At 40.5% G+C, this 24,204-nt stretch overlaps 1 protein-coding gene across 2 annotated transcripts in view; it reads right to left on the bottom strand.

The window, feature by feature from the left end:
• Positions 1-66: 66 nt before the first annotated feature.
• The window catches only part of plekhg4b (pleckstrin homology domain containing, family G (with RhoGef domain) member 4B), a 24,737-nt gene continuing 599 nt past the window's right edge, over positions 67-24,204 (bottom strand). Inside the window, exons 2-24 of one of the 2 annotated variants that reach the window (XM_080895559.1) lie at positions 19,333-19,530; positions 17,186-18,419; positions 12,551-12,754; positions 11,731-11,854; positions 11,216-11,309; positions 10,601-10,687; positions 10,258-10,374; positions 9,738-9,836; positions 9,392-9,534; positions 9,141-9,279; positions 8,925-9,047; positions 8,672-8,833; positions 7,670-8,538; positions 6,851-7,100; positions 6,486-6,575; positions 5,924-6,148; positions 5,580-5,750; positions 5,311-5,488; positions 5,074-5,190; positions 4,608-4,886; positions 3,962-4,185; positions 2,397-2,466; positions 67-377 (exon numbers count right to left, since the gene is read on the bottom strand). In XM_080895559.1, coding sequence (XP_080751685.1) covers positions 2,422-2,466; positions 3,962-4,185; positions 4,608-4,886; positions 5,074-5,190; positions 5,311-5,488; positions 5,580-5,750; positions 5,924-6,148; positions 6,486-6,575; positions 6,851-7,100; positions 7,670-8,538; positions 8,672-8,833; positions 8,925-9,047; positions 9,141-9,279; positions 9,392-9,534; positions 9,738-9,836; positions 10,258-10,374; positions 10,601-10,687; positions 11,216-11,309; positions 11,731-11,854; positions 12,551-12,754; positions 17,186-18,419; positions 19,333-19,530 — 5,172 coding nt within the window. In that variant the 3' untranslated portion in view covers positions 67-377; positions 2,397-2,421. The remainder of the gene's footprint in view (positions 378-2,396; positions 2,467-3,961; positions 4,186-4,607; positions 4,887-5,073; positions 5,191-5,310; positions 5,489-5,579; positions 5,751-5,923; positions 6,149-6,485; positions 6,576-6,850; positions 7,101-7,669; positions 8,539-8,671; positions 8,834-8,924; positions 9,048-9,140; positions 9,280-9,391; positions 9,535-9,737; positions 9,837-10,257; positions 10,375-10,600; positions 10,688-11,215; positions 11,310-11,730; positions 11,855-12,550; positions 12,755-17,185; positions 18,420-19,332; positions 19,531-24,204) is intronic. The other variant, XM_080895560.1, reaches the window with a different exon arrangement.

Below are 24,204 nucleotides of genomic sequence, written 5' to 3' on the forward strand. Positions count from 1 at the left end.
AAAGAACAGCTTCCCCCAGTGTAACAACAAATACAACCACGTGTTTAAAACATTTTAATCTTCTGTACAAGGACTGACTGCAAGAGAAGTGCGACAGTACAACATTGTCGGGATTGGTCAGCTATGTTTTGTTTTGTAAAATACATCTACAGTATAAACACATGGCTAGCTTACAAAAAAAATGTACAGACCTCTGACGTACCATCACGACAGCGTATATTATGTGTCAGTTATACATTTACAGTATTGTAACGAAATGTCATGTAATAAGTTGCATTTTAGTCATTAAAGTTGTAGTGCTGTGAAGCTTTAATCCGCTTATTTTTCCCGTCTCCTCGCCATGAAGTACAAGCTGCTGCCTCCTGCAGACCTCAAAGCTGCAAAGAAATGCAAAACGAAAAATGTTAAAAGACGTGTAAAAAATACTTTTTTTAATATGATGCAATCAGAAAGGTTTAAGTTGAGTAAACATGCAGCATTAAGCATGTCAGTTAAGAAAACACTCCCAATACACCTTTTAATAAAGCAAAACCACATCGCATGCTAGATGAACACCTGTCAACTGTAAAATGCTTAGTGATTTTAAGGCATCAGGGTTTCACACAACATCAGGAGGGTGAGCAAAACTGTGCACTGTCTAAAAAAACGACCAAAACAACACAACCTTCAGCAGTTGAAATAAAGATGCCAGCTTTTTCTTTACTAAATGTTTTATTTGTGTGGCACTTAAAGCAAAAACATTCAAATTTTTTTTTTAACCTGTAATGTTTATTAAATGTATTAAAGTTGGACAGAAAGTACATGAGTGATTTATTTATTTGTCACAACGCATACCTTTAATATGCTTAAAGGTAGAGGGATCATAAAAAGCTTTTACCTATCAGGACACCCAGTTCTTACCAGCTTTTAAAAGATATAAATAAATAAACTGTGTTATTATCTATGCAGTCAAAATGCAGAAGCAGCGTGTAAAAAACGAAGTACGGTGCACAATTCAGGAGGCTGTATAACCACTTTTAGCAACAGTAACTGGAAGTTATGGTTTTCTGTGTGACCTTATCATTTTCTCACACAACTGTGAAGAAACTTTGGTCTTTATTACTACAGTGCTTCACGTTACTGAGGTTTGTATTTGCTTATCTGCTGCGCTCTTAACTTCAAGAACTGGACGTTGACTGGACGGCAGAACCATGATTCTGCTGTACTCTGTAATTTGGGCCAAGCTTTAGCTGTTGGAGAGGTGGCCTCACATTTGATGCTAGAATACTTTTGTATAAAGAAAAGTTCACGGTCAACTCTGTGATTGCAAGGTGCCCAGGTTCTGTGTTTGAAAAACAGGCCCCAAATCATCACTCCTCCTCCTCCGCGCTTGACAGTTTTGAGGTGTTTTGAGGTGTTTGTGGTGATATGCTGTGTTTGCTTTTTACCAAACATGGTGCTGTTCATAACTGCCAAACATCTCCAGTTTCACCCTCTTTCTAATTATACTGTCACACACTTAACATGTGAAGTGACATGTGTAGCGTCTGAGATGTAGCTCTGCGTATCGAACGGTCCGACCGCAGCAATTTGCTGGGAACGTTTGGCAAATGTCTTGAGCGTTACATTTGAGAATAAAAGGTTCTCTAGTTTGTAAAGAATTACTTTAAATTGTTTGGAAAATGACCCTGAAACCCTTCCTACACCTGAATGCTCCAAACCTGCAGAATTCCCAGACTTTTTCTTTGATCGAGGTTCTCACGCTTGCTCAACAGCGCCTGGCTGTTACTTACGCTCTTCATACTTAATTCTTCACACGCTGCTTCTGCATTTTGCTTAGTTTGGTGTTACATAAACATCGATAGCGTGTCATTTAAATAACCTTTAGAGCCACTAAGGACAAGATTATCTTAGAATTTAAAGAGCCTATGGTGTCTTTTTTTTTTTTATAAAAATATATTACGTCTACACGTTAATACTGCCAGCTGCACTGGCTATTTTATAAATGCCTTGTTTTTAAAAAAAATAAAATTTCTTCCACTTTTTGAGCTAAAAAACAGCAAGATTCTTAAAAACGCAAAACTCACACAGATACTATACAAAAAAAAAATCACTCTTAAAACATAACATGCATGTGTTCAAGCATGCACAATCTCAACAACACGTGTTTTTATTATGATACTCGCTTCACCCTCATGCCAAAAAAGGTAGAGAAACATGAAAAAGAGCCAAACCACCCATCAGAAGGACAGCCCACTAAACCCATCAGGACAAACTCCCACGCAGCACACAACACAAAAGAATTTTTTTTTTTTCACACATATTAGTATTCAGGCCACGGCTACATCCTCACAGTTGTTAATGAGGTTGTGAAGGGAACATTACAGATGTCCACCCCTGTGACATCGGTTACTTACTGAGCTAAAACCCCTCAGCTCTGAGTCAGACCAATGTAGACAGGCCTACTGCTATATGAGAGGTCTTGCTCTGGTAAAAACAAAAGAGCAAAAAGTAGTGAGTGAAACTATAGAAGCAACTACAGTACTTCTGCTTCAAGACATCCACCTTAAAAATAACATTTAAATAACCAGTTCCCCTTTACAGGACACTCTGCTTCATTAGTATAGCTGTCTAATAAGGAGTGTGCGCTTCGTAGCTAAAGATCCAGGTGTAGATAACGTGATGAAAACATATATATTTTCAAGAAAAGACCTTAAAAGGTTTGCAGATGATGGACGGCCTGCTTTATGTGAAGTGCAGTATTATGTAAATTAAAATGAGTAAAATAAGTAAATTATGTTTCCAGCTTGAAGTTTCTTTAAAAAGTAGTTTTATATTTCTTGTTCAACAGTTTTTAAACTGTTTTTTGAACAGCTGTTCTTTCCAATCCTAATGTTGTTGCTGTTTGCAAAAAAAAAGATTTCAGAGAGACATTTTAGAATAACATGAGCGTAGATGTAAATAACTGCTCATTTCTGCCTCAGCTGTTTTATCTTAAAAACTATAAACTACAATAACAGGCACATATAGCTGCAGCCAATCCAGACAGTCATGCAGTTTCTTTGCAGAAAATGTTCAAAATGCTTTACAAACGTTGCTCGCTTCATCAAATTACAGCCTTATTTATGCAATTTTTGCCACTAATGTCCAAATGAGTCTGTCGAACTGTCATCACACTTTGGATCGTTTAGTTGTCTCGCGCTCGCGGGCATCGTCTGTGTATTTACGATTCCTTAGAAAAGACTGCGTGCTGCAGCAGCTGCACCTGCCTCTCACGCTCGGGCTTAGAAAGAGAGAAAGATCACGCTTCCAGATTAAGAACGGCGAAAATGCGTGACAGATGAATTCAGAAACGAAGCCGACATGTTCAAAGATCAGCACGTTGCTGGGAGGGAGTGCATGTCTGAAAGGGGTTTCAGGAAATGTCACTTGGACTGAAAAGTCCTGTTGATTAGTTTTGGTTTGTTTGTGGTGACCTGTTATATATGTTGTACAAAGAGATGTTGTATTATTTAGCCCACCTGCGTTTATTAACTGAATGGAAAATGACTGTCAGAAACAAATGATGCAGTTGAATAACAGTGGAAACTGCTAACACTAACCACAATGACCACACATACAATTTAACACTTTTAAAAAAAAGGTTTCCACAAAAACCTTAACTGAGTGGCAACTGAGCGTGTTTTGTCTTGGTCTTTTCTGCTTTCCAGACTGCTACACAGAATCAAAGAGGCACATATGAACCACAAATAGGGAACAATGTGCCAAAGTTAAATGACAACTTCTTAGAAAGCTGTAACATGAAAATTATCATAGGAGAAGGGAAGAAGTGAAGCTAGGCAGAGGTAAAGTATGAAAAAATGTGATGGCTGCAACAATACAGCCTCAGTTTTCTTTTACATAATATGTAAAAGAAAACTGAGGCTGTATTGTTGCAACAATACAGTAACAACAATAACAATGACGGAAATCAAACACTCACTGCTGTGATAAACTTGGTGCCTTGGGGCTGGAGGTCTTCATCTTTCTGGAAAATCGAGGGCTCTGCTATGGAGGATGGAGGTGTGGTGGAGCAGAGGAAAGAAGAGGACTCGTTGTTGTAAGATTCCATGGTGACGTTGGTGTGCCCGGGTACGGCGAGCGTATTCAGTCCTGTCACACTTTCACTGGATGTACACTGAGAGGATGTCTCAGAGCTCTCAATGACTGTCACAGAAAGCGTGGAGAAAAATTAGATATATAAATAAAGCAATACAAGATCAGCAAGACAGGACTCTGTTCCCTTCATTCACAGCTTGAGTTTAAAATTTTCTGTCATTTGCACGTTATTAAAGTGTTCAAAAAGACATTTATTTACACATTTTATGTGTAGGAATTTGTGACTTTGGTGACTCCTTGTGGTAGCAGCAAACACGACACCTAACTGCATGTTTTATTTACATGTCTACTTATTTGTTCTATTGTTTATCATGCAATGCAGTTTTGTGTAATAATTTTGGGTTAGTTTGAAGTGCAAATTACCAAAGTTTGCTCTGTTCTGTGCTCTGTGATTAGATTGGATAAGGTTCACACTTGAGAAACTGTGAACAAACAAAACAAAACCGGCGAATGCACATCTGGTCACTCACTCATGGAGGGCTGGCTCACGGTGTCCTGCTCCAGCTCATCTTCCTCTATGCAGTCATAGGGCCACTGGGTAAAGGAGGGAACGCTGCCTGCTGGGTGCGAAAGTGTGTGCGGGTGAGAGGGTGAGGAGTACAGGTGGAGATTGAGGGAGCCCAGCAGGGAGGAGGACGACTGGCTGCTGGAGGAGGAGGTGCTGCTGTTGGAGATGGTGGAGTGAGGCCTCTTGAACGAGGCCACGTGTTCAAATGAGGACACTGCGATGGACGCTCTCGTCCTCGACTCTGGCGTTAGAGAGAAGTGAAGTGAGCTGTTAGATAAGCAACAATGAAAACCAATGTTGTGGTACTTTATTTGTTATCACACCTTCAGAAAGATTAATGCATTAATTGTACTGATTATGACGCAAATAGCAAACACAGATATTCCATTAGAAAGAAAAAGAATATTTAGTTCCCAAAGTCAGCTCACCTGCCCCCTTCATGGTATACTCAATGGCTCTGTCACTGATAGCTGCGTCACTTGGCTTGATGTCCATGAACGGTTTGCTTCCAATTCCCATAGACACCATCTCCAGCATGCGCAGCTCTACAATCCCAACACAAAAATATCTCCAATGACTAAATGTTCGTGTGTGTCACCTTATTTGTTTTGTATGATGTATTTAAGAGTTTGTGTCAAAGTGCACAGTCTGTCACAGAAACAGACCTCTGTTTCTGAGCGCCTGCCTCCACAGAATCTTCCCAATAATAGTTGTCCACACCGCCTTGACCTCTGCAGAGCTGGCTTGGAGTATAAACGTGTCTTGTGACTTCCTCCGACGGAACCAGATCTCAAAGCGTAGGCCGCTGTCACCGACATTTTCGGTCATGCCTATCTCTGCTGTCTATACAGAAAACAATAAGAATATAAAAGTAAAGCTCTACTCTAAAAGCAGTCCAGACAAAATAAATCCTCCTCAAACAATAAATTCTTACTTTGAAAGACTGTTTGTAGATGTAAATGTCATATCCTCCCTCTATCTTCCTGGTCTTACTGAAGAGGATGAGGTCTTCAAACAAGAAGACTTGGCGGAGGTATTTCCTGCGACCACACCAGACCATGAACTCATCCTGGCAGCGGAGTTGACCCTGTTCTTTCAGATTCACCTGGAGAGGAAACATGGCTGCTTGCACACATCAGCGAGAACAATGCGATTCCTGGTGGGAGTCTGACCTTATTCTACTGTATCGCATTTAACACAATGAACTCCAGCAAAAATAGCTTTGATGACCTAAGTTTGAGTATCTCTGTTTCATATCTGTGCCTGCCTATAACTTACATCACATCCTCGAATGGCGTCCATAGCCAACAGATCGTTCCCATGGCGGAGCTGAAACTTGACCATCTCTTCTGCAGTGCGAAGGTCACTCAGCTCCTGCTCCTGGGACTGGCTGCACTCTTTTATCAGGTCTTTGAGCAACAGTGCATATTTACTCATCCTCTGAATGGGCTTCAGCAAGTAGGATGCCAGGTCCATCTTATCCCCGAGCTCCATCTGCTTATTCTGGAGGAAGAAATCATCATTACACTTTTAGATACTGCCTGGATTAAAAAAAAGAACTGCCATCACTTCATTCGTGGGTTTGTGATATCCTTACAAAAGCAGACATCATGAGGGATTGATGATTACAAACTACATATGCCCTAAATTATGTCCTGTTTTAACACCTAATTATGCTTAATTTACTGGATGCCGGATTAAAAAGAAACACCTAAAATAGAAACTGAGACACATGAATGAATAAGTTCAGTAAGCAGTAGGGTCATTTTCTCGTAAACCTGTCTATAATCAGAGAGGTTGAAAGGTTGTTTTGAAGCCTGTATCCAGTCACTACACGCACCTTAAAGAATTCGTTCCCGTGGCTGCTGAGCAAAGCGTCGGACTGCGGCTTATTTTTGCTGTACAGAGCATACATTCCAAACTGATCCTCCTGCACACAACATTAACAAGTTACAACACTACAGCAAAATGTATGCTGACATGTCAGAATGATTCACAAAGCGTGCCGAATGATTCAGAGACTGTAAATTCACCAGGTACTTTCATTTTGTTGCTGAGTACATGAGCACACAAGCAATAATGGACCAGTGTGGGATAATGAAACAATCACTACATGACAAACTAAGCTAGTAACTATACAGCAACACATCTCGATGAAGCAACGAGACCTGAAAGCTGTTTCAAATTAAGTGTAAGGATACTCACATGCCGCAGAAAACAGCTACTGATGGACAGCGGGGATTGGGTGCACGCCTCCAGCTCTTTTAAGAAATACTGGCTGTGGAAGTCCCACAGTTTCTCCACATTCCCAAAAATGATGCTCCGTTTCCCCCGCAGGTCCTGAGGCAAATCGAGGCGCTCCATTTCGGGGAAATAGTGCTCAATGATGTAGCTGAGTGAGCGAACGTACTCCCTCTCTGTGGAAATCATTTCGTCCATGATGTGCTGCACTTTACTGTTGAACAGAAGGACGCATCAGGGTTAAGACTGAGAACAACAGGGATGATAATGTGGACAATTTTGATTGTTTGACAGAGAGTTTCCCAAAAAAAAAACAGTTAAAAAACTCCAAATCTGAGGGTTAGATTTGTTCGCCTTCATTTCATAATATAAAAAGTTGAATATTTTGGCTGGTCTGGTTTGTTTTTACCTGTAATATTCGCAGGTACGCAAGTCTATGACTAATCTGACAATAACTGACTGTAACACCATTAAAGTAATACCACAAGACTGTCATTAAAGCCTAGTAATCACCTGAAAACTACACACTACTTTTTAACAGGTCGGTTCCAAGAAAGTATAAGGCAGGTTTAAAGCAGTTAATATGAGAATTTGAAGGCTTTTTAAAAACTTCACATGACTGGCTTAACAGGCCTGAGGCTGGTGTAGTTTATCATGAAAATGTTAGTTTGTGTGGTATTTTTTTCCATCTCTTACAAAAATATCATAAACGTGTTGTTTATAACTACGTACTCATCAGATTCTATCCCAGCGTATTCTTGATATAACTGATTAATTCCTCACCTGCTCTGTTTCTTTCCATCTCCATCGCTGCGCCTGGTATGGATCCTGCAGGGCGTAGACATGCTGCGGCTGCGGCCTAGCGTGGGGCTCATCACATCAGGTCTCTGCAGCTTCTTCTCTGCAGACACGTTATTGGTCACCTCCAAACCCTTAATGTAGACGCCTGTATATCCGTGAATGTGACTGACATCCGAGTGGGTGCTGTCTCTCGGGGATAGCTCATGGCTCATGGTCTTCTTCATGATCTTCTTCATGGGTTGCTTGCGCACCCGGGAGGCTCCAGAGTAGATGGGCTCGGAGCGGCAGGAGACGATCGAGTCGATAGTGCAGTCGCTGTCTGTGTCATCAAACATGGGTGGGCTCTGTCTCAGTTTGCTCTCGCTGTCGGGGGAGAAAGTGAAGTGTGATGAAGAGGAGATTGAACTTGTGGGACTCTTGGAAAAAGGCCTGACAGAGAGATTTTTGTTGTCCTCAAAATTTAATGGCTTAATTGGTCCAGGTAAACGCACACATCCATTAGCTCCACGCTGCTCTGGAGTGATGATCTGAACTTCTGCAGGCTTCAGAGAATCCGTATCGGCAGCTGTGGAGTCCTGAGCTGCTGCCATGGCTCGAGCCAAAGTCTCTTCCAGCTGCTGCTTGGTCTGTTTACATTTGTGCCACACGGCGTTCCACTGCTGCAGCTGCTCAGGAGACTCCAGTGAAAGCACCATGTCATTAAGCGTGCTGAAGTTTTCCATGGAGAATTTGGATGCTTCAGTGCAGTAATCCTGTAGGACCTGCACCACAGAGGGCGAAAATCTTCCCCCTGGGCTGGCCATACTCAGTTGATGGAAGTAATCCTGACAGTGGTCCATCCACTGGTTTGCCTACAGGTGTAAAAAGGTGGTTTAAATATGTTAGATATACACAATATGGCTAAATACAAACCATTCAGTGTTCAATCTTTTAAGAAAGGTCATCAATTAAAATGTGGTATCATTTTGCATGAATTTTACTTACCGAATCATAGAACTCATACAGGTTGGCTAGGATATCTAGCTTCGCCTTCCTTTGCTCAACTCTGCTCAAAATGGAACCCAGATGTTGTTTAAAGTCGAAAAGAACCTCTGGAAGGGCCTCTGGAGACTCTTTGACCAGCTGCAGGCCACGTCTCTGCTGGTTCTGTGAGCAAAAAAGATAAATTTAGCACTGAATCCTTTCTAAAAGTTAAATATAACATAATCAGTTCACGTAAAAGTTGAGGTATCTTTACCACTGATTCCTCCAGAAATTGGCTCAAGCTCTCTCTCATCTCCTTTATTTTGGCTGCAGACAGAGTTAATGATTCCAAAGGCGCAAGCTGCTTCTCTCCCGCGACACTGAACCAAAGTTTGATCTGAAAAAGAGAAAGGAATTGTCAATTACTAAAAAAAAGAAAAGAAAAGCTCTGCAGAGCAGGTGGGAATATGGTATTTAATGTAAAAGTCACCTGCTGAGTTTGCTCCTCAAACCTGTGCGCCTCCAGCAAGCTGTCTAACTGTTTCTGTGACTTGTTTGAAAGGATCACAAGCTTATGAACTTCTTCATCTACTTGATTGTAGAGTGCGTTTAACATGTCGACAGTGTCCCTGAAAAAAAATGAAAAACAATATTCAGACAGGTTACAGGAAGTTTATTTTAATCATCATGGGTACTACTCATTATGACCATTGGGCACCATTGCGTCCTATCATGATCTACCTGTAGTTTTCATTGTCGCAGGCTTCTTCCTTCCTGATACGGGCAAGTACAGTTCCACCTTCCAGACGGAGTCGGTTTAGACAGGTGTCATCTAGTACACACTTCATGAGATGCTTCTGCTTTTCTAACACCTCAGACACCTCCTGACATAAACACGGACACGGGTAAATGGATGGTCACATTTACACAGTAGATTTTTTTTTTTTTTAATATCCTGGAAACTAAGAATGAAACAAACTGGTAAACATTTTACTACAAAAAAAAAAAAAGCCAGCAGACATCTATTGTGTGTGAGTGGAGACACATAAATCAGCAGGCCAAACTGTTTGCAGGGCTTTGCTCTGACCTTAGAGGTCTTTAGGTTGCTGCTGGCGCTCAGTGAGCTAATAGACTCCTGAAGGGAGGTGATGGCCGCACTACAGCTGGCGGCAAAAGGTTCGATTTTCTGTAAGTAAAAGAAGACAAGAGGAAGAATGAAAGCAAGGGAAGTGAGACTGTTAACACCTACAGTGTCAAAACAGCGATATTACCAAATGTGAAACTGATCATGTTTCAACTGGCTTGCTGGTGGTGGAAGTTTGCCTTTGGGGCTTTCTGCCAGAACGCTTTACTTTTTTTCCCCTTTTACATTATTTTCAGTACTCAGCTATAATTTGTTTTAGACAGCAAAATCCTTGGTTACATTAGTCATGTCTTAGTAAGAGTTCAAAGCAAACTTCTCCTATGTTTATCTGGCTTAGAGGTGCATTGCCCTGTAAATCTGGGTGTCTTTTTTCATTATGAAATCAAGCATCTAACCATGAAACTGGAAAAAAGGTATTACATACATGTTTACACTCTACTCCAGTCGCCTTAGTCACACTCACCTGTCTGAACTGGATCCAGTGGTTGTGATCGTAGTGGAAGGTGCCCTCCAGGTCTCGTGTGAGCTGGGTTTGGTCAATGTACTTCAGCAGGGCCTTCAAAGATGACACAGTTTCTGTCTGGAGAAAAAGAAAAACATAAACAAACATCCAGATTTCAGTCACAGCACGTCTCCTGCGCAGCTTAAAAAAAATCTCTGTCATCACGGCTTGCAGTAATAAGATCAGATAAGAAACTTTCAAAAATCATCCCTGTAACAAATGGAAATGAATTCTTGCAAGTGTGTAAACAAAATTAGGCCTAGCCTTCACCAACATGAATACTGCACATTTATTCTATTTTTACCTGTACACTGATGTCTCTCTCGGGTTTGCTTGCTACCTCTTTGTCCGACAGGAACAGAACTGAGTAAAGTGCATGTGGTATTAAAGTCTAGAAAAAAAACACATGAGCATGTTTTATTTAAGATACACTTAAAGCACATAGATTATAATACAACATATAGTTCTTATGCTATGAACAGCTAAGTACTGTGCGTTCAAAGTGACTTCGGATGTTTGTGTCAAGGTTTACAGCATTATCACCTTTACATCAGGAAGAAATGTATTATCAGAGTATGATATCTCTCCTGCGAGTCAGCTGCAGCCAGCCTGCTCCCAGCGTGTGGTTAAAAGCAGACAAGCAAGGACAGGCTCCTCTGCGAAAGCCCTGAGGCCAGCCTTTTTCAGAAAAATGTCTTGGAAGTGCACACACTACAAGTTTAAGGTGTGCCTCTTAAAAAGAAAAACCGCACTATGCCAGAGACAGAGAGGCAGAACAAAAGGAAATGTGTAAGGAATGAGGTAGTATTTTATCTCTGACAGAGAGACACATAACATTACAGTGCAGGAGGCAGCAGAGGGCCTGAAAACTCTCCGGGTGTGTTGGAGGGTAATTACATGTTTTCCAGTGTGGGCTCACCTGAAACTCAGACAGCGATGACAACAGAGCTGGAACAGGCTGCTGCCTTCTGCAGTCTATTACAACAGTTATACCTTGATCACGCCTTTCTTTCCTAAAACCGAAGCATTACAGTTATTGTAGCATCTGTCAAACACATGATGGCATGATGTGATACAATATTTTGACACTTGACAAATTTGTACACGAACACAGATTTTTGTGATGATGAAGTGACACTTAAAGTTAAGTTTCAGACTTTCTAAGCAATTTTGGGGGGATGGATGTTGACCTTAAAGCAAACACATTGTGTTGTCTAATAAGAGATCTAATAAGGGATGAAAAAATATGTTCAACTATACTTAATGGAAAGACTTCTTTGTTCTATAGCTCCAAATAAAAGCTGGAATGGAAAGAAAACTGGAAAAGTGTTAAAAACACTAGCTTGGATGAGTTCACCTTAGAAGTTAATGATAGGTGTAGAAGTCATTTTTAACCCAGACAAAATAAACCGGCATACTGCATGCATGACTTACCGCAGAGTTGAGTAGTAGTAGCTAAGTAAGCACGTCAGATCGTGGACGGTGCAGATCTCACTTGCCCACAATGGAGCTCTTGTGCACACCTGCACCACTGCTCTCCCACTACGGTCTCTGGTCCCTGGTAGAGAGAAAGCAGAGATGGGGGTCAGAACTTAGCTCTACTTTCTTCCCACACCAAAAATATAACTGCTCAAGCTTCATAGTGATATGACAAACTAATGTTTTTTAGAGCAAAAAAGTTTTGGAAATGCCAGTTCGATAAAAAAACAAGGAGAAATATCACTCACATAATAAGAACACACATTTTTAATGGTTTTGTCTAGGCCTCCCTTAGATAGATAATTTAGTAGATGTTTCAGTTTCTATTGCTGTTGCTTTTTTAGCATCAATAGAAAAGTTTCGGTCCATTACCTTCGCTTTTTGGGGGGGGAGGTGTGTTATTTTATTTTTGAATGATTTCAGAATCGAAAAGAAGTGAAATATCTTTCATCATTTTTTTTATTAATTTTTGAGACATTACATCATAATTTTCACCAAAAAACATAAATAAAGTGCACATTTTTAAGATGCGCAATGTTGGAAATCAGAAATGTGATAAAAATGAGCAAATACGATCAAGGTTAAAACTCATATATGGAAATTGATATTCATTTTTTTCTTAATTAGTTAGAAAGTTCAATAAATACTGCAATTTCAAAAAAAGCTGAATGTTTCGGGAATTATTTCATGGTTCAGGATTTATGAGAAAATGGATGGATGGATGGAAAAAATAATTTCAGTACAGGCTGATGGGTCTGAATCAGCTGTCCTTTACCTGGCAGGATCACAGCCGCTGATGTGAGCAGCTCCTGATTGACCTCTGACACCAGTTTGGGGAAGGTTAAATTATAGTCACATGAGGAGCTTTGTACCGAGGCCACTCTGATTGTTGTCCCATTTGCAGCTTTGGGACTGTGCGACTCTTCTCCACTAGCTCTGTGCCGCCTGCTTTCACTGTTCAGGCTGTCGTTACGCTGTCCTGTAAAGACAAATAAAAAAATCTGAGCACTAGTCTGATGTTTATTAAGCAAGCAATCAACAACACAGTGCAATCAATAGAAATTTGAAGTTTCCTTTCACTTCTGTACTCTCTTTCCTAGCGGTGATACCTCATGAAAGTGTGTTTATTAGTGGCCAGCTAAGTGCACTCAATTAGTGAGTTCACCTGAGTCATCACAGAGTCCAGGTGTTTAGTCAGGCTGAGTCACAGGCAGACTCTCATACCTGCACCTCCTCCTATTCACTTCTACATAGCTCAAGGCTCTTTTTACAAGAATTGTGCTCCTGGAATTTTTAATTGATACCACAGTTTACAGACCTGAACCTGAGGCTGCAATTCTAATATCCAATCCAGTATCTCTACAGGATACTTCATGGTGTCTTGGCCAACAACTGGGATGAAATGGACAGATGAGCATGCACGGTACATAATTAGAATTAATCAACAGAAAATAGTGGTCCAGAAGCTAAAATCCCTGAAAACACTGATTTTATCATGTGTGATGTGACAATTTGCTGCTTTTCTTTGTTCTACATGATAACTAATTGAATTTTTGTGGGTTTTGGACAGTATATATGCCATTTTAGCTTAAAAAAAGGTTTTTAAAAAGTACTCCAACTATTAACAGAGCCTAAAACTTTACACAAACTCAGTGTTATGTCTATAATAAATTTGCAGTTATCTATCTGTGATGTGTTGTCTGTATAAGCAGTTTGAGTATTGTCCTGCTCTGTTCTGTGATAATAAGCCCTCCCAGCTCAGCCTCTATTGTCTTCAGAGAATTAGTGCATTTCCTGTGCGACTGTGTGACCACGCTTGTGTTTGCTGCAGGTTTCCTAAAATGCTTTGTTTTGACAAAAGTAGGCTAAAGCTTCCTGTGTATTGTCCTGTGACACAGTCTGCTTTCTATCTTCTGTGTTTGACACTTTTTTAAGTCATCAAAGACTAAACAAGCACTGGTTATTATCACTTAGTGATCACATATAAGAATCAGGATATTTGTTGGCTCATATCACAAGTAATTTAATCAATCATAGAGTCTTTGTTTTTCAGACTTGTATGAGTCAGCGAGTTTTCGGGGTTTTATAGTTAAAAGACAAAGGCTCAATTTATAAAAGTTTGTTTTCCAAAAACATCCCCAGCAGCTGATTTGTTCCCAAGTTAAACTTGTGTAAACGAGCAACCCATCTGGGATTGCTGCAGCCCTCATTCCTGATAAGGCTCATCTCACTATAGGATGCCAGTTTTTACAGAATTTACACGACTTTCTATAATGTTGCTGGAAAAACCTGCTTGCCAAAAGCTGAAATTCAATCCCTCTGAAGTAATCTCTGAAAAATCTGATTTATATACTGTATTTTTGCCCAGTGCTGTTTTTTCAACATAATTAAAACCACTTTTTAAAAAAACCCCACAAATACTCACAGCTAATGTCTGGCACTGCCCGATGTTAAGTACTAGAGAATGAACAAAACTGCCTTTTTTAACCTCACATTTCAATTCACGGAAGAAGCTCTAAAAACAACATGATTCCCTAGGTGGTACTCTCACATCAGTGTTTTCCTGAGCTACCCAGAACGCACCAACAGAAAACAAAACAGACTGACAGCAGTAAAGAAAACACAGGATTGGGACTAAAGTGCTCTTTCCAGGGTTGGACTGTACCTGTTCCCTCAACTTGCCAAAAAACACACAGAGTGGGCTGTGAAAGGTTATCTGTCACCAATCGGAATGAAGTAGCTGAGAGTTATGAGCACTCAGACTCCAACTGTAGTCATCTAATGAACTGTTATAACCAGTCCTGCTGCAGGCTGTTATTGCAAAACCACCATCTAGCTATTAAGAGGTTTTCATAACCTCAGGGTGTATTATTTGATTAGTGACATGATGATTTAACCATCGGTAAACCAAACCTGTTAAAACTGAGATGTTTCAGATTCTGTCAGATTTTTGAAAATGCCTGTGCAGTTTTCTAGTACAGAGGCATTTCTCAGAGATTTATCACAGATTAAATCACCATTTGTTATACTAGTAATGGTCTATACTATTTTTGACCAGCATTTGAGTCTCTAAACTTATACTGCTTCTTTCAACTAAGAAAAATTGATAAAAACCAAACAAACCCCAAAACTAAACAAAACTAAACAAACAAACCTGTATTGTCAGTCAATAACTTTTTACTACACGCTGTCTCCCTCACATATCTTTATGTGGAATTCTACCCAGCCCATCCTCCTCGTTAACAAACAAAAAAAAGCAGCTAGCGATGACATATCAACACTGTTTCTTTCCTTCCACCACTTGCTTCCACTTAAACTTAGAATTCATTTTAAAGTTTTATTAATCACAGCGTACTTACCTGCATGCACATAATTACCATGCACGTACTTGCCTGCATGGCAAGGCCTTGCCCATTCAGGTAGGTACATACATGTATGAACTTATGCTTGCATGTATGTCAGGATTTTTAGGCTACACTTGGTGTGGATTTTATCCTGACTATGAAACACTTTTTAATTGTGTCTTTTAAAAACTACAAATAAATTACTTTTACGATTTTATTAGTGAGTATGTACTACAGCACCACCACAAGCCTGGGGTTAACACAATTTAAAGTGTCAGTGTTCACAGTAATGAAGGAAAATATGCAACTACAATACATCCTTAGTGTAGTAATAAATAAGCAAAAAGTCCCACTCTCTGGACTTCTTGTGTCATAGAGATTGTTTACAAAATAATCCAGATAATGCTAATGATGTTACAAATGACCTTCTTATAGACTCTGATGGTAGACACATCTGTCTTCTTGTCTTGTTAGAACAGCATTTGATACTGCTGATCACAAGGTTTTCCTACGGAGATTAGAAGACACTAATATTAAAGGAATCATAGACTCCATATTAGATAGACTCCTCTTTGTACAGGTAAACGCACGGGTTTTTCATGTGTGAAATGTATTTATGGAGTTCCACAGAGTTCTGTGCTGGGACCACTACTTTTTACATTATACATGCTTCCCTTAGGCAACATTATTAGAAAACAGTGCATATACTTGCAGCCCAGATGAAACGAGATGATACAAATCAATTAGTTAAAAGACATACCAGCCTGTATGTAATTTTCTTTCTTGTTACATTTGGTCCTAAAAATCTTAGAAGCACGGTGCCCAGCTTACTCTGGATGGCATAACCTCTATTAACACCTTATTTACTATTTTAAAACAAATATGTAGGACTGCCTTCTTTTATCTGCACAACATTTGCAAAATTAGAAACATCCTGTCTCATTCATTACTTCTAGGCTGATAATTATAATTCATTCTTATCAGGTAGTTCTAAAAGTTCCCTAAAAGCATTCAGTTTATCTGGAACATTGCAGTAAGAGTACTAAAAAGATGAGAAAGAGAGCATATTTCTCCAATATTAGCCTATTTTCATCGACTCCCTGTATTTAAAATCCTTCTCCTGATATATGAGGTCTTGAATGATCAGGCAGCACCATATCTTAAAGACTGCACTCTTACTTCACTCTCAGACTTGTACTTCTTAAGAGTTTCTAAAAGTAGAATTGGAGGCAGACCCTTCAGTGCCGAGTTTAAATTTGTGAGACAGACACCCCCTCTCTACATTATCAATACTTTCCTTTTTGATAAAGCTTATAGTTAGGGCTGGATCAGGTGACCCTGAACCATCTCTTTGTTATTCTACTATAGACTCAAACTGTTGAAGCACTCTGTGTGAGGCGCTTTTCTTAGTATGTTTTGTCCTGTCTCCTTATGTTCTTCTTTTTCTTTTCTCTTTCCTCTCATCCCCCAACTGGTTGCAGCAGATGGCTGCCCCTCCCCGAGCTTAGTTCTGCTGGAACTTTTTTTATTTTTTGTTAAAAAGGAGTTTTTTCTTCTTACTGTTACAAAGTCCTGTGCTGATAGTGGGGGTGGACGTAGCTTGTTTGTTGGGTTTTCTCAAGGATACTGTATGGTCACCTTACAGTATAAATTGAGTTTAATTAATGCTCCTGATATTTATGTATGTTTATCAGGTGTAAATAGGTATTTTAGCCATTTGGTTCGTTCATTCCTGTTTCTTGAGAAATTTCTTAAGTACCCGCTAAATGAATTGCAGCAATTTTGCCATAATAGGATTTTCAGGACATGAGCCACCAACTGGCTCCTGTGTCTTTACATTTGGCTAGGATCAATTAATTGCTAGGTTTGCTGTGTTCATGACATTACTGATCATAATCGTGATTATATATAATGACTACATTTCAAATACTGCACTTGAAATTTACTTGAAAAGCATAAAAAAACATTTATAAGCAAATGTTCTTTATGTATTGGTGCAAAAAATGACCAACATTTATGACTTTAAGTGTAATTTTTGTGCACCGAGGTTTAACATCAGGACTTACCCGACTCATCCTTGCTGTTTCTCCTCTCAATTCCAGGAATTATGGCCTCCACATCCAGCTTTCCGAAACGAAAAGCATAGTTTAGTTTTTTGGGTGAAATTCCGGCTGATCCTCCAGAAGAAGATCGTTCCCGGTGGCCTTTAACCTGGCCTGCTTTGTTAGTCCTCTCCAGTGACTTGGAGCGCCTTTCTGCTCGTCTCTCAGCACTCCGCAAACCTCTCTGTAAGTAAAGTAAAGGTGTGCTGGGTCTGGAGTCATCACTGCTGAGCCATCCCCGGCTACCTAACCTCCGCGATGAATGTTCTCTGGAGGAGGTCTGTGTGTCGGGACTGTTACCCGGTGTCACAGTTCTCTCTCTTAGGGTAGCACTATGCTCTGAGCTCTCCTCCAAGATGGATTCAGAGCTCGACCCAAGGGTCATGGGATTCTGTAGTGCTTCCATGTAAGATTTTCTGAAAAGTCTCCTGGTCTCAAAAGTTGCAGAGTCTCTGTGGAGACGGCGCCGAGGGCCTGGGTTACTGAGGTCTGTGCTGAAAGAGAGCATCTTGGACCCCAGTCCTCCCTCTCTTGCACTGCTGTCCTCACCGCCCTTTCCTGTACCACACTCCTCAGTGAGACTTTTTATTTTAATCTTGGGTATAGCATTGTCAGCTGTGCTGGTGCTATGGCTCTCACTGCTAGAGTCCATGCGGTTTCTGTTCGGGGAGTTGGGCTCAGAGAAAATGGAGTCAGCTCCCTGAGAGTGCAGGGACTCTCTGGAGCTGCGATGGCTGTCCAGAGTCCCCGTAGATCCGCTGGTGCTGCAAGTGCTGAGATGGGCACGGAAACCACCTCGGCTGCAGTGCGCTTGCATTATAGCGTCTGCTGTGTTGCTGACAAAGAGTGGGTTGACCACGTTCTTCCACGGTGTCCTGAACACAGCCGTACCAGTGGTAAGCAGACAGTTCTGTAGCGGATGCAGGTTTCGGTCACGTGTTACATTCTGTAAGAACTCAGCTGTGAAGATGCTGCCGTACATGCTCTCTGAAATAGGGATTTCTGCAATGGCCTGCCCACTGATCGACAAACATTTTATCACTAGCTTGGCAGCCTTGCGTCCTAAAGGAACAATTTGTAGGTAGAAATCTCCTTGCTTTAATCTGACTTTATGCAGAGGTGCAAGCTGCAGGACAACTTTCTCATGGATGCAAAGAGGCCATCCCTCATGATAAAAGAGCAAGCCTCTGAACTTTACCTGTGAAGAGAAAGAGAAGTCAGTCAGTACTCCCGTAAAACATTGTTATCATATATGTGAGTCATGCCTCAGCTGTGGTACGACTTGGATCATTTCAACTGACATCTGCAAAGCAGTATTTAAACACATGTTTAGCTGTAATGGAGAGGCAAGGTGTTTTCATGGGGTGCACTGAGTGAATCACTGTCAGCTAAAGACGAAAACCTGTCTGATCAGGCCCGTTTTCACAGCAACCACAACACAAATCCGTGTTGTGACAGCATGAAACCCTAAGAGCAAAAACACGGTGCTCAAGGGTTGGCTTTTTTCATCTCTTATGAATGTCATGGCAAAGGCTGAGGATGTGATCTTCCTCCGAAGCCTCTCATATTGCCTACATTACAAAGACTCTCATGCACAGCAAGCTGTTCTCAGGGGCTAGGCTTAGATGAAACTATTGCTCTGTGGCTATCGTCACAGTGTAATCACCAGAGAGATGAATGCAGAGGAATAAAGTTTCAGTGCTTTGGTGGTAGGGCCCTAACCCACAGCAATCAAAGCTTTTGAGAGAGAATATTGAATTTCATGCTGGACCCTAGAGTCCATGGCTCCCTCTCAAGCACTCCACAGTTTCCCTGTGTTTCGCTATTCAGAGAATGATGGCTGCTTTTCAGCTTGTTGCCTGTTTCCGGAACAATAATCAACTCTGTTTCAGTCTCACTTTTCCCACTCAGGAAAAATATTCACACTCAGCAGAACTGTTCACAGTTTAACTTCTAGTTGTTTATCTCTTTCCAGACAGTGAGATAGTTTGGGTTTCTTTTCTTAAATCCCCATGTCCTCTCTCTATATTTCTATCCATCTTCTCTTCCAAACACAGACATTCTTGGTTTCCTCAATTTAACCTCAGATATCATTACTATCAAGCACTCACACAGGTTTCTTTCTGTATGATCTGTAGGATCCTCTTGGCAGGAAGCAAGAAGTCGATGAGGCAGCGGAGTCCGTCTCCACGATATTGCCTCTCCACCACGCTGAACAGCTGCCAGAGGACGGTGACAGCAGTGGCACTGAAGGGATGGTACAGGGCAGACAAAGTGCTCTGGATACAGTTGTCCAAAGACTCAGCGTCCTGAGAAAAACAAGAGATGGGTACATTAACATATAAGCAGATGTGAGTCTAAATAAGTGGCTTCCAGTCTTTTTGACATGGAGATTTTGAGATTTATTTTTTTAATGAATTGCCAATTTTTCCTTTTCCAGTTGTAAAAGCAAGAATTGAATAAAAGCAACAGTCTGACAATTTTGTGCCTCAGTGCTGTGTAAAGGAGTTTTCAGATTTTTGAAGTTTCCTGGATTTTACAAGAAAAGGAGAAGAGACAAACATTTCATAGTAAGATGTTTCTTGGAGTCACAGGTTAGCAACTCCTAGTCCAGACAGCTTGTAACGAATTCCTTGAAATGCATGCAACGAAAATCAAATAAAAGCTATCTGTGCACAGTATACAAATATATAACTAGATAAACATATGCATGCAGGCTCCCATTTAGCCAGACTGTCAGGAAGTTTGAACATGACAGGGAATATCAGGCATCCCGGCAGAGGGGAAACACCTGGTTACTATGACGTCACCTTCAGCTAACACAAACAGGCAAACTGGAAAGTCCAAACTGGACTCCAGTTGCGATCAGGACGGTGGAACATGACCTTCCAACAGCATCCGTGTTGCCACATAGTATGATTTGACCCCTACATGACCCGGGCCACCGCCATTGGTCCCCCAAACTGCATGTCCAACACAGTTTGTCTGATGATGAGGACAGGATATTTGGGATTACAACAGATCTGAATGAGGATGACCTGTAGTAGTAGCCGGAGTCATGGTTCAAGCTATGACCTTCCTCTGTTCTGTCGGTGCCAAGGCCAAACATCACTCCACTATGTGTCCTTCCTGAATGGAACATAGCCGTGGAATAGAGACATCTGTCTCTCATGATAAGCGCACAGATAAATAGCAATGTCAGGAAATGTCTCACATATAACAACTTTGGGTGACACTTTATAATACAGCCCACGACTAAGGGTATAATAGTCCTGTATGAACTTATTTGAAATGTTTACCAACAAATATTTAAAAGGTAGGTACACATTTATATATAAAATTTATGTTTTTTTAACAATATAAATATTATAAGTATCGTTCTCCCTTTTAAACTTAAAAGAAACAAATTATAGACCTGTGTATATACAGTAAAGTAAATTTATTTACTTAAGTTTACTTTACTGTATTTCTCCTTTTACAATCACTGTTCAAATATAACTTTCAAAATGAGTAAATTAAAACAAAAATGCATTTATATGATGGAACAAAGACTCAAATAAATAAACAGAAATATATAATTAGAATTAATTCAATCAAAATTGAACACCAAAGAATTGACCCTATAAAGTGGGGAAATTGAATCGTATAAAATCCATCATGCACATTGACATAATAAATATTAAATGATGATATTAAAAAAAGATGTTAAAAAAAAAGGAAATTACTCTTAAAATTACTCATGAATGATGTAAAATTACTTATACATTAATTTAAATTTACTAACACAATTTCTAATGACACAATTTAGTTATAGTATAATTCTTTTTTCCTGCAAAGACCTGCCTTTTCACGCCTTTATTCTAAAGTACCTAGCTGTAAGTATATAACTACACTGTAATTACAAGTAAAATACATTGAAATTCCAGTTAGTTACAGGCGAATTACACCCTCAGTAGGGGGCTGTATAATAAAGTGTTACCACTTTGCAAGATGTTGACCAACACAGGGCTTTAATATGCAGCTCCTCGATGCATTTTGCTACTTTCAGTTGAATCTCTATGCGACATTTGCATGTAAATAGAAGCTGCCAACAAATCAAGAGATCGCCTTTACTCTATTGAGTTTTGGTGGTCAGACAGCCCATGTTTCACCCTTTGTAGGATCTGTCTTGTTGATCTAAGCAGTGCAGCACCATCAATTAGAGGAGAGTGAGTACAGTTGAGCGCATTCGTACACATGCCACGACTCTACTACAAGGCGCTCATTGTGCACTCCGCCTCTCTAAGTGGTATGTGCAGTACAGTGTCGGTGGCCTGAAACAAAACACCCACTTCCATTAGCAGTCAGCTTGCTTTAGCGAGACAAAAACTTTTCTGGGCATTAGTCACTGTTGCGCTCAGGAGGAGAGGAGTAACATGGAGTTTTATTGGAGGAGAGCTAACAATGGGAGGAAAGCCTCAGCCGCATAGTTCGGACACACCAGCAAGTTTCAATTCAGGTTCCTAAGGCAGAAAAACAAGGGTAGTGACAGACGCAGTGTTTTGAAGAACAATTAGCCAACATTACAATTCAAAGGCTAGACATCGTGTTGCGCAGGAGTGGCTGTCTATGTAATCCAGTGCTACAGTATGGATACAAAAAAACCCGCACTAAAAATAACAACAGATGGGTAATCCATTGTTTACACTCAGAGTAGTGACACATGTAAATAAAATCCTACCTATGGTAAGAGACACAGAACTTCCCACTGGCATGAAAAAAATGGAAGCTTTTCATTAAGTGTCACCTGTCTAGCACGAGATATATTTGCACGTCTCAGCAGAGTGACCAAGTTTAACCACCAGCGCTGAGCCTCCCATCCGCTCTGAGCCACACAGGAATGCAGTGTATATAGCTGTGTATGTCTAGCTTCAGAGCTTCAGGCAGGACAAGAGCAAATTGGGAAGTCCCAACCTCTCTGATGCCTGATCTTTCTAATGGGCTGCTTGTTTGATGGCAGACTGAGGTGGTAATTAATGGCTTTAAAGCTCAAGGTGGGACACTTTTGTCTGTGCCATCAGTAAACAAGCTGTCAAAAAGGTGATCAGAGCAAATGGGATGGTTAAACATTAAAGGGTTTTGTCTCTTGATGAAAAAAGCAAACCCAGAGGATTGATCCTGGTTATGTTTGACCTTTTCTGTTTTGTTAACCCCCCTCCTTTTTTATAAAGTTAAAGATATACGGATGGTGGTGAAATGCTTGATTAGTTGGTGATTCCTCTATTGCAACGCTTAATGAAATCATGTGTCAAGACTGAAAAGTCGGGCAAATAAGGAAAGAAGTGTATCAAAACCAAAAGAAAAAGTGAGAGACACAGAAGCAAACACGAGGTGGTCACTGACACATTTAGTGGGTCAGGGACACAAAAGACGCTGCCTGCCAGGACTCCAGTGGAGCATGAAGCCACCAGGGGAGTGTAACAGGAGAGCCCTGGAACCCCCACAGAGGCTGCTCGCTAACCAACCTGCTAACAGCCTCAAAGGCAGCGGGACGACAAAGGCCACAGGTTGCTCAGACCTGCCCCGCTGCCAGGTGCCAGGATGCCAACAAAAGAGTCTAGTGAGACCTCCCCATTAAGCCCGCAGTAAGTTTCAGCTTTTGATCTGTACCAATAGAAATCCTATCTCATGAGAGAACGACAGTAAGAGGAGAGATGCTGGGATGTGTGGTCAGGCAAAAGGTGCACGCTGTACTCTGAATACATTTAAAAGCCACATTTTCTGATTATGTCAAGGAGCCATAACAAAGTCAATGAGGTTACTTGAGATCGCTGTTAGTTTGAAATACGGCCCTTAACGAGGAGCTTAAGACATGTAATTACACATCAAACTGTACACACAAACGCCACACTCTCTGTGTACAAGACACAGCACACGCTTCGAGAAATAAAAGCATAATCATACTAATGCTGTGGTCCGTAAGAAGATTAGCTGTTGCTGCAAATTGTAGCGTTGTTATCTTAGCAGATAACCCGGCGAGACAAAAGGATTGTGTGATGAACACAGATAGGTGTGAGAGGTGAGGCGATAAACTGGACCACCCACATACCCACAGCCAAAAGTACTACTTTTACAGTAAAGAAAGTAGGGGTGTTTCTGTCAGATTACATTCAACGTATTTTTTAATCTGGGTCAGTAAGTCGTATTATTTTGATTTATTTTTAAAAAAATTTTAATAAGACCGACAAAAACTACCACTACTGATGGATTAAAGAGTAATTTTCACATATTCCCACAGTGTTTATGGAAAAGACTCACTTTATACCACCGGAAAGCAACTAATGACTTTGCTTCAGGATGTAAACAGCACCGCAGGCTTGTTGTTCTGCCAGTGTGTATGAAACACTGAATCTCACACATTTAAATATTATGTTCAATTCAATAAAACTCATTAATGAAGACAAAATAGTGAATGGAGGTCCTTCAGCCAATCAGGGCAGTGATAAGTAGTGACAACAGAGACAAAGGAGCCTGACAAAGTCTGTTGATACCTCTGCAGGGTAAATATAGAGTAGGTGCATTCCATTATAAGTGGGAGGTTGATAAAGATATCAGAGAGGATACAAACTTGTGTATCTCAGTGACTCCCAGAAATAATAGTCTGTTTATCATATCTTGCTTTCTCCTTTTCCCCCTACAGATAAAAGTCCACGTTTCTAATTTCTAATCATCATCAACACGCACACAATCTATAACTAGTGAAGAAATAAATCTAAAACGCTCATCTTTTACAACTGCACAACAAAAGTAATGATACAGACAGGCCGTGCAAAAGGAATTCATCACCCTTTAAAGTGAACAGAGCGCTACAAACAAACAAGTCCATGTTATATTCCCTTAAAGGAGAAATGAGCCGCTGGATATATGTGCATATCGAGCAATAACATAATCCCGATCATCGTTCGTGTCGTCCTCCCTTTTCTTCTAACACAATGCATGCATGA

Source organism: Rhamphochromis sp. 'chilingali' (assembly GCF_963969265.1).
Source record: "Rhamphochromis sp. 'chilingali' genome assembly, chromosome: 11".
Classification (NCBI taxonomy): domain Eukaryota; kingdom Metazoa; phylum Chordata; class Actinopteri; order Cichliformes; family Cichlidae; genus Rhamphochromis; species Rhamphochromis sp. 'chilingali'.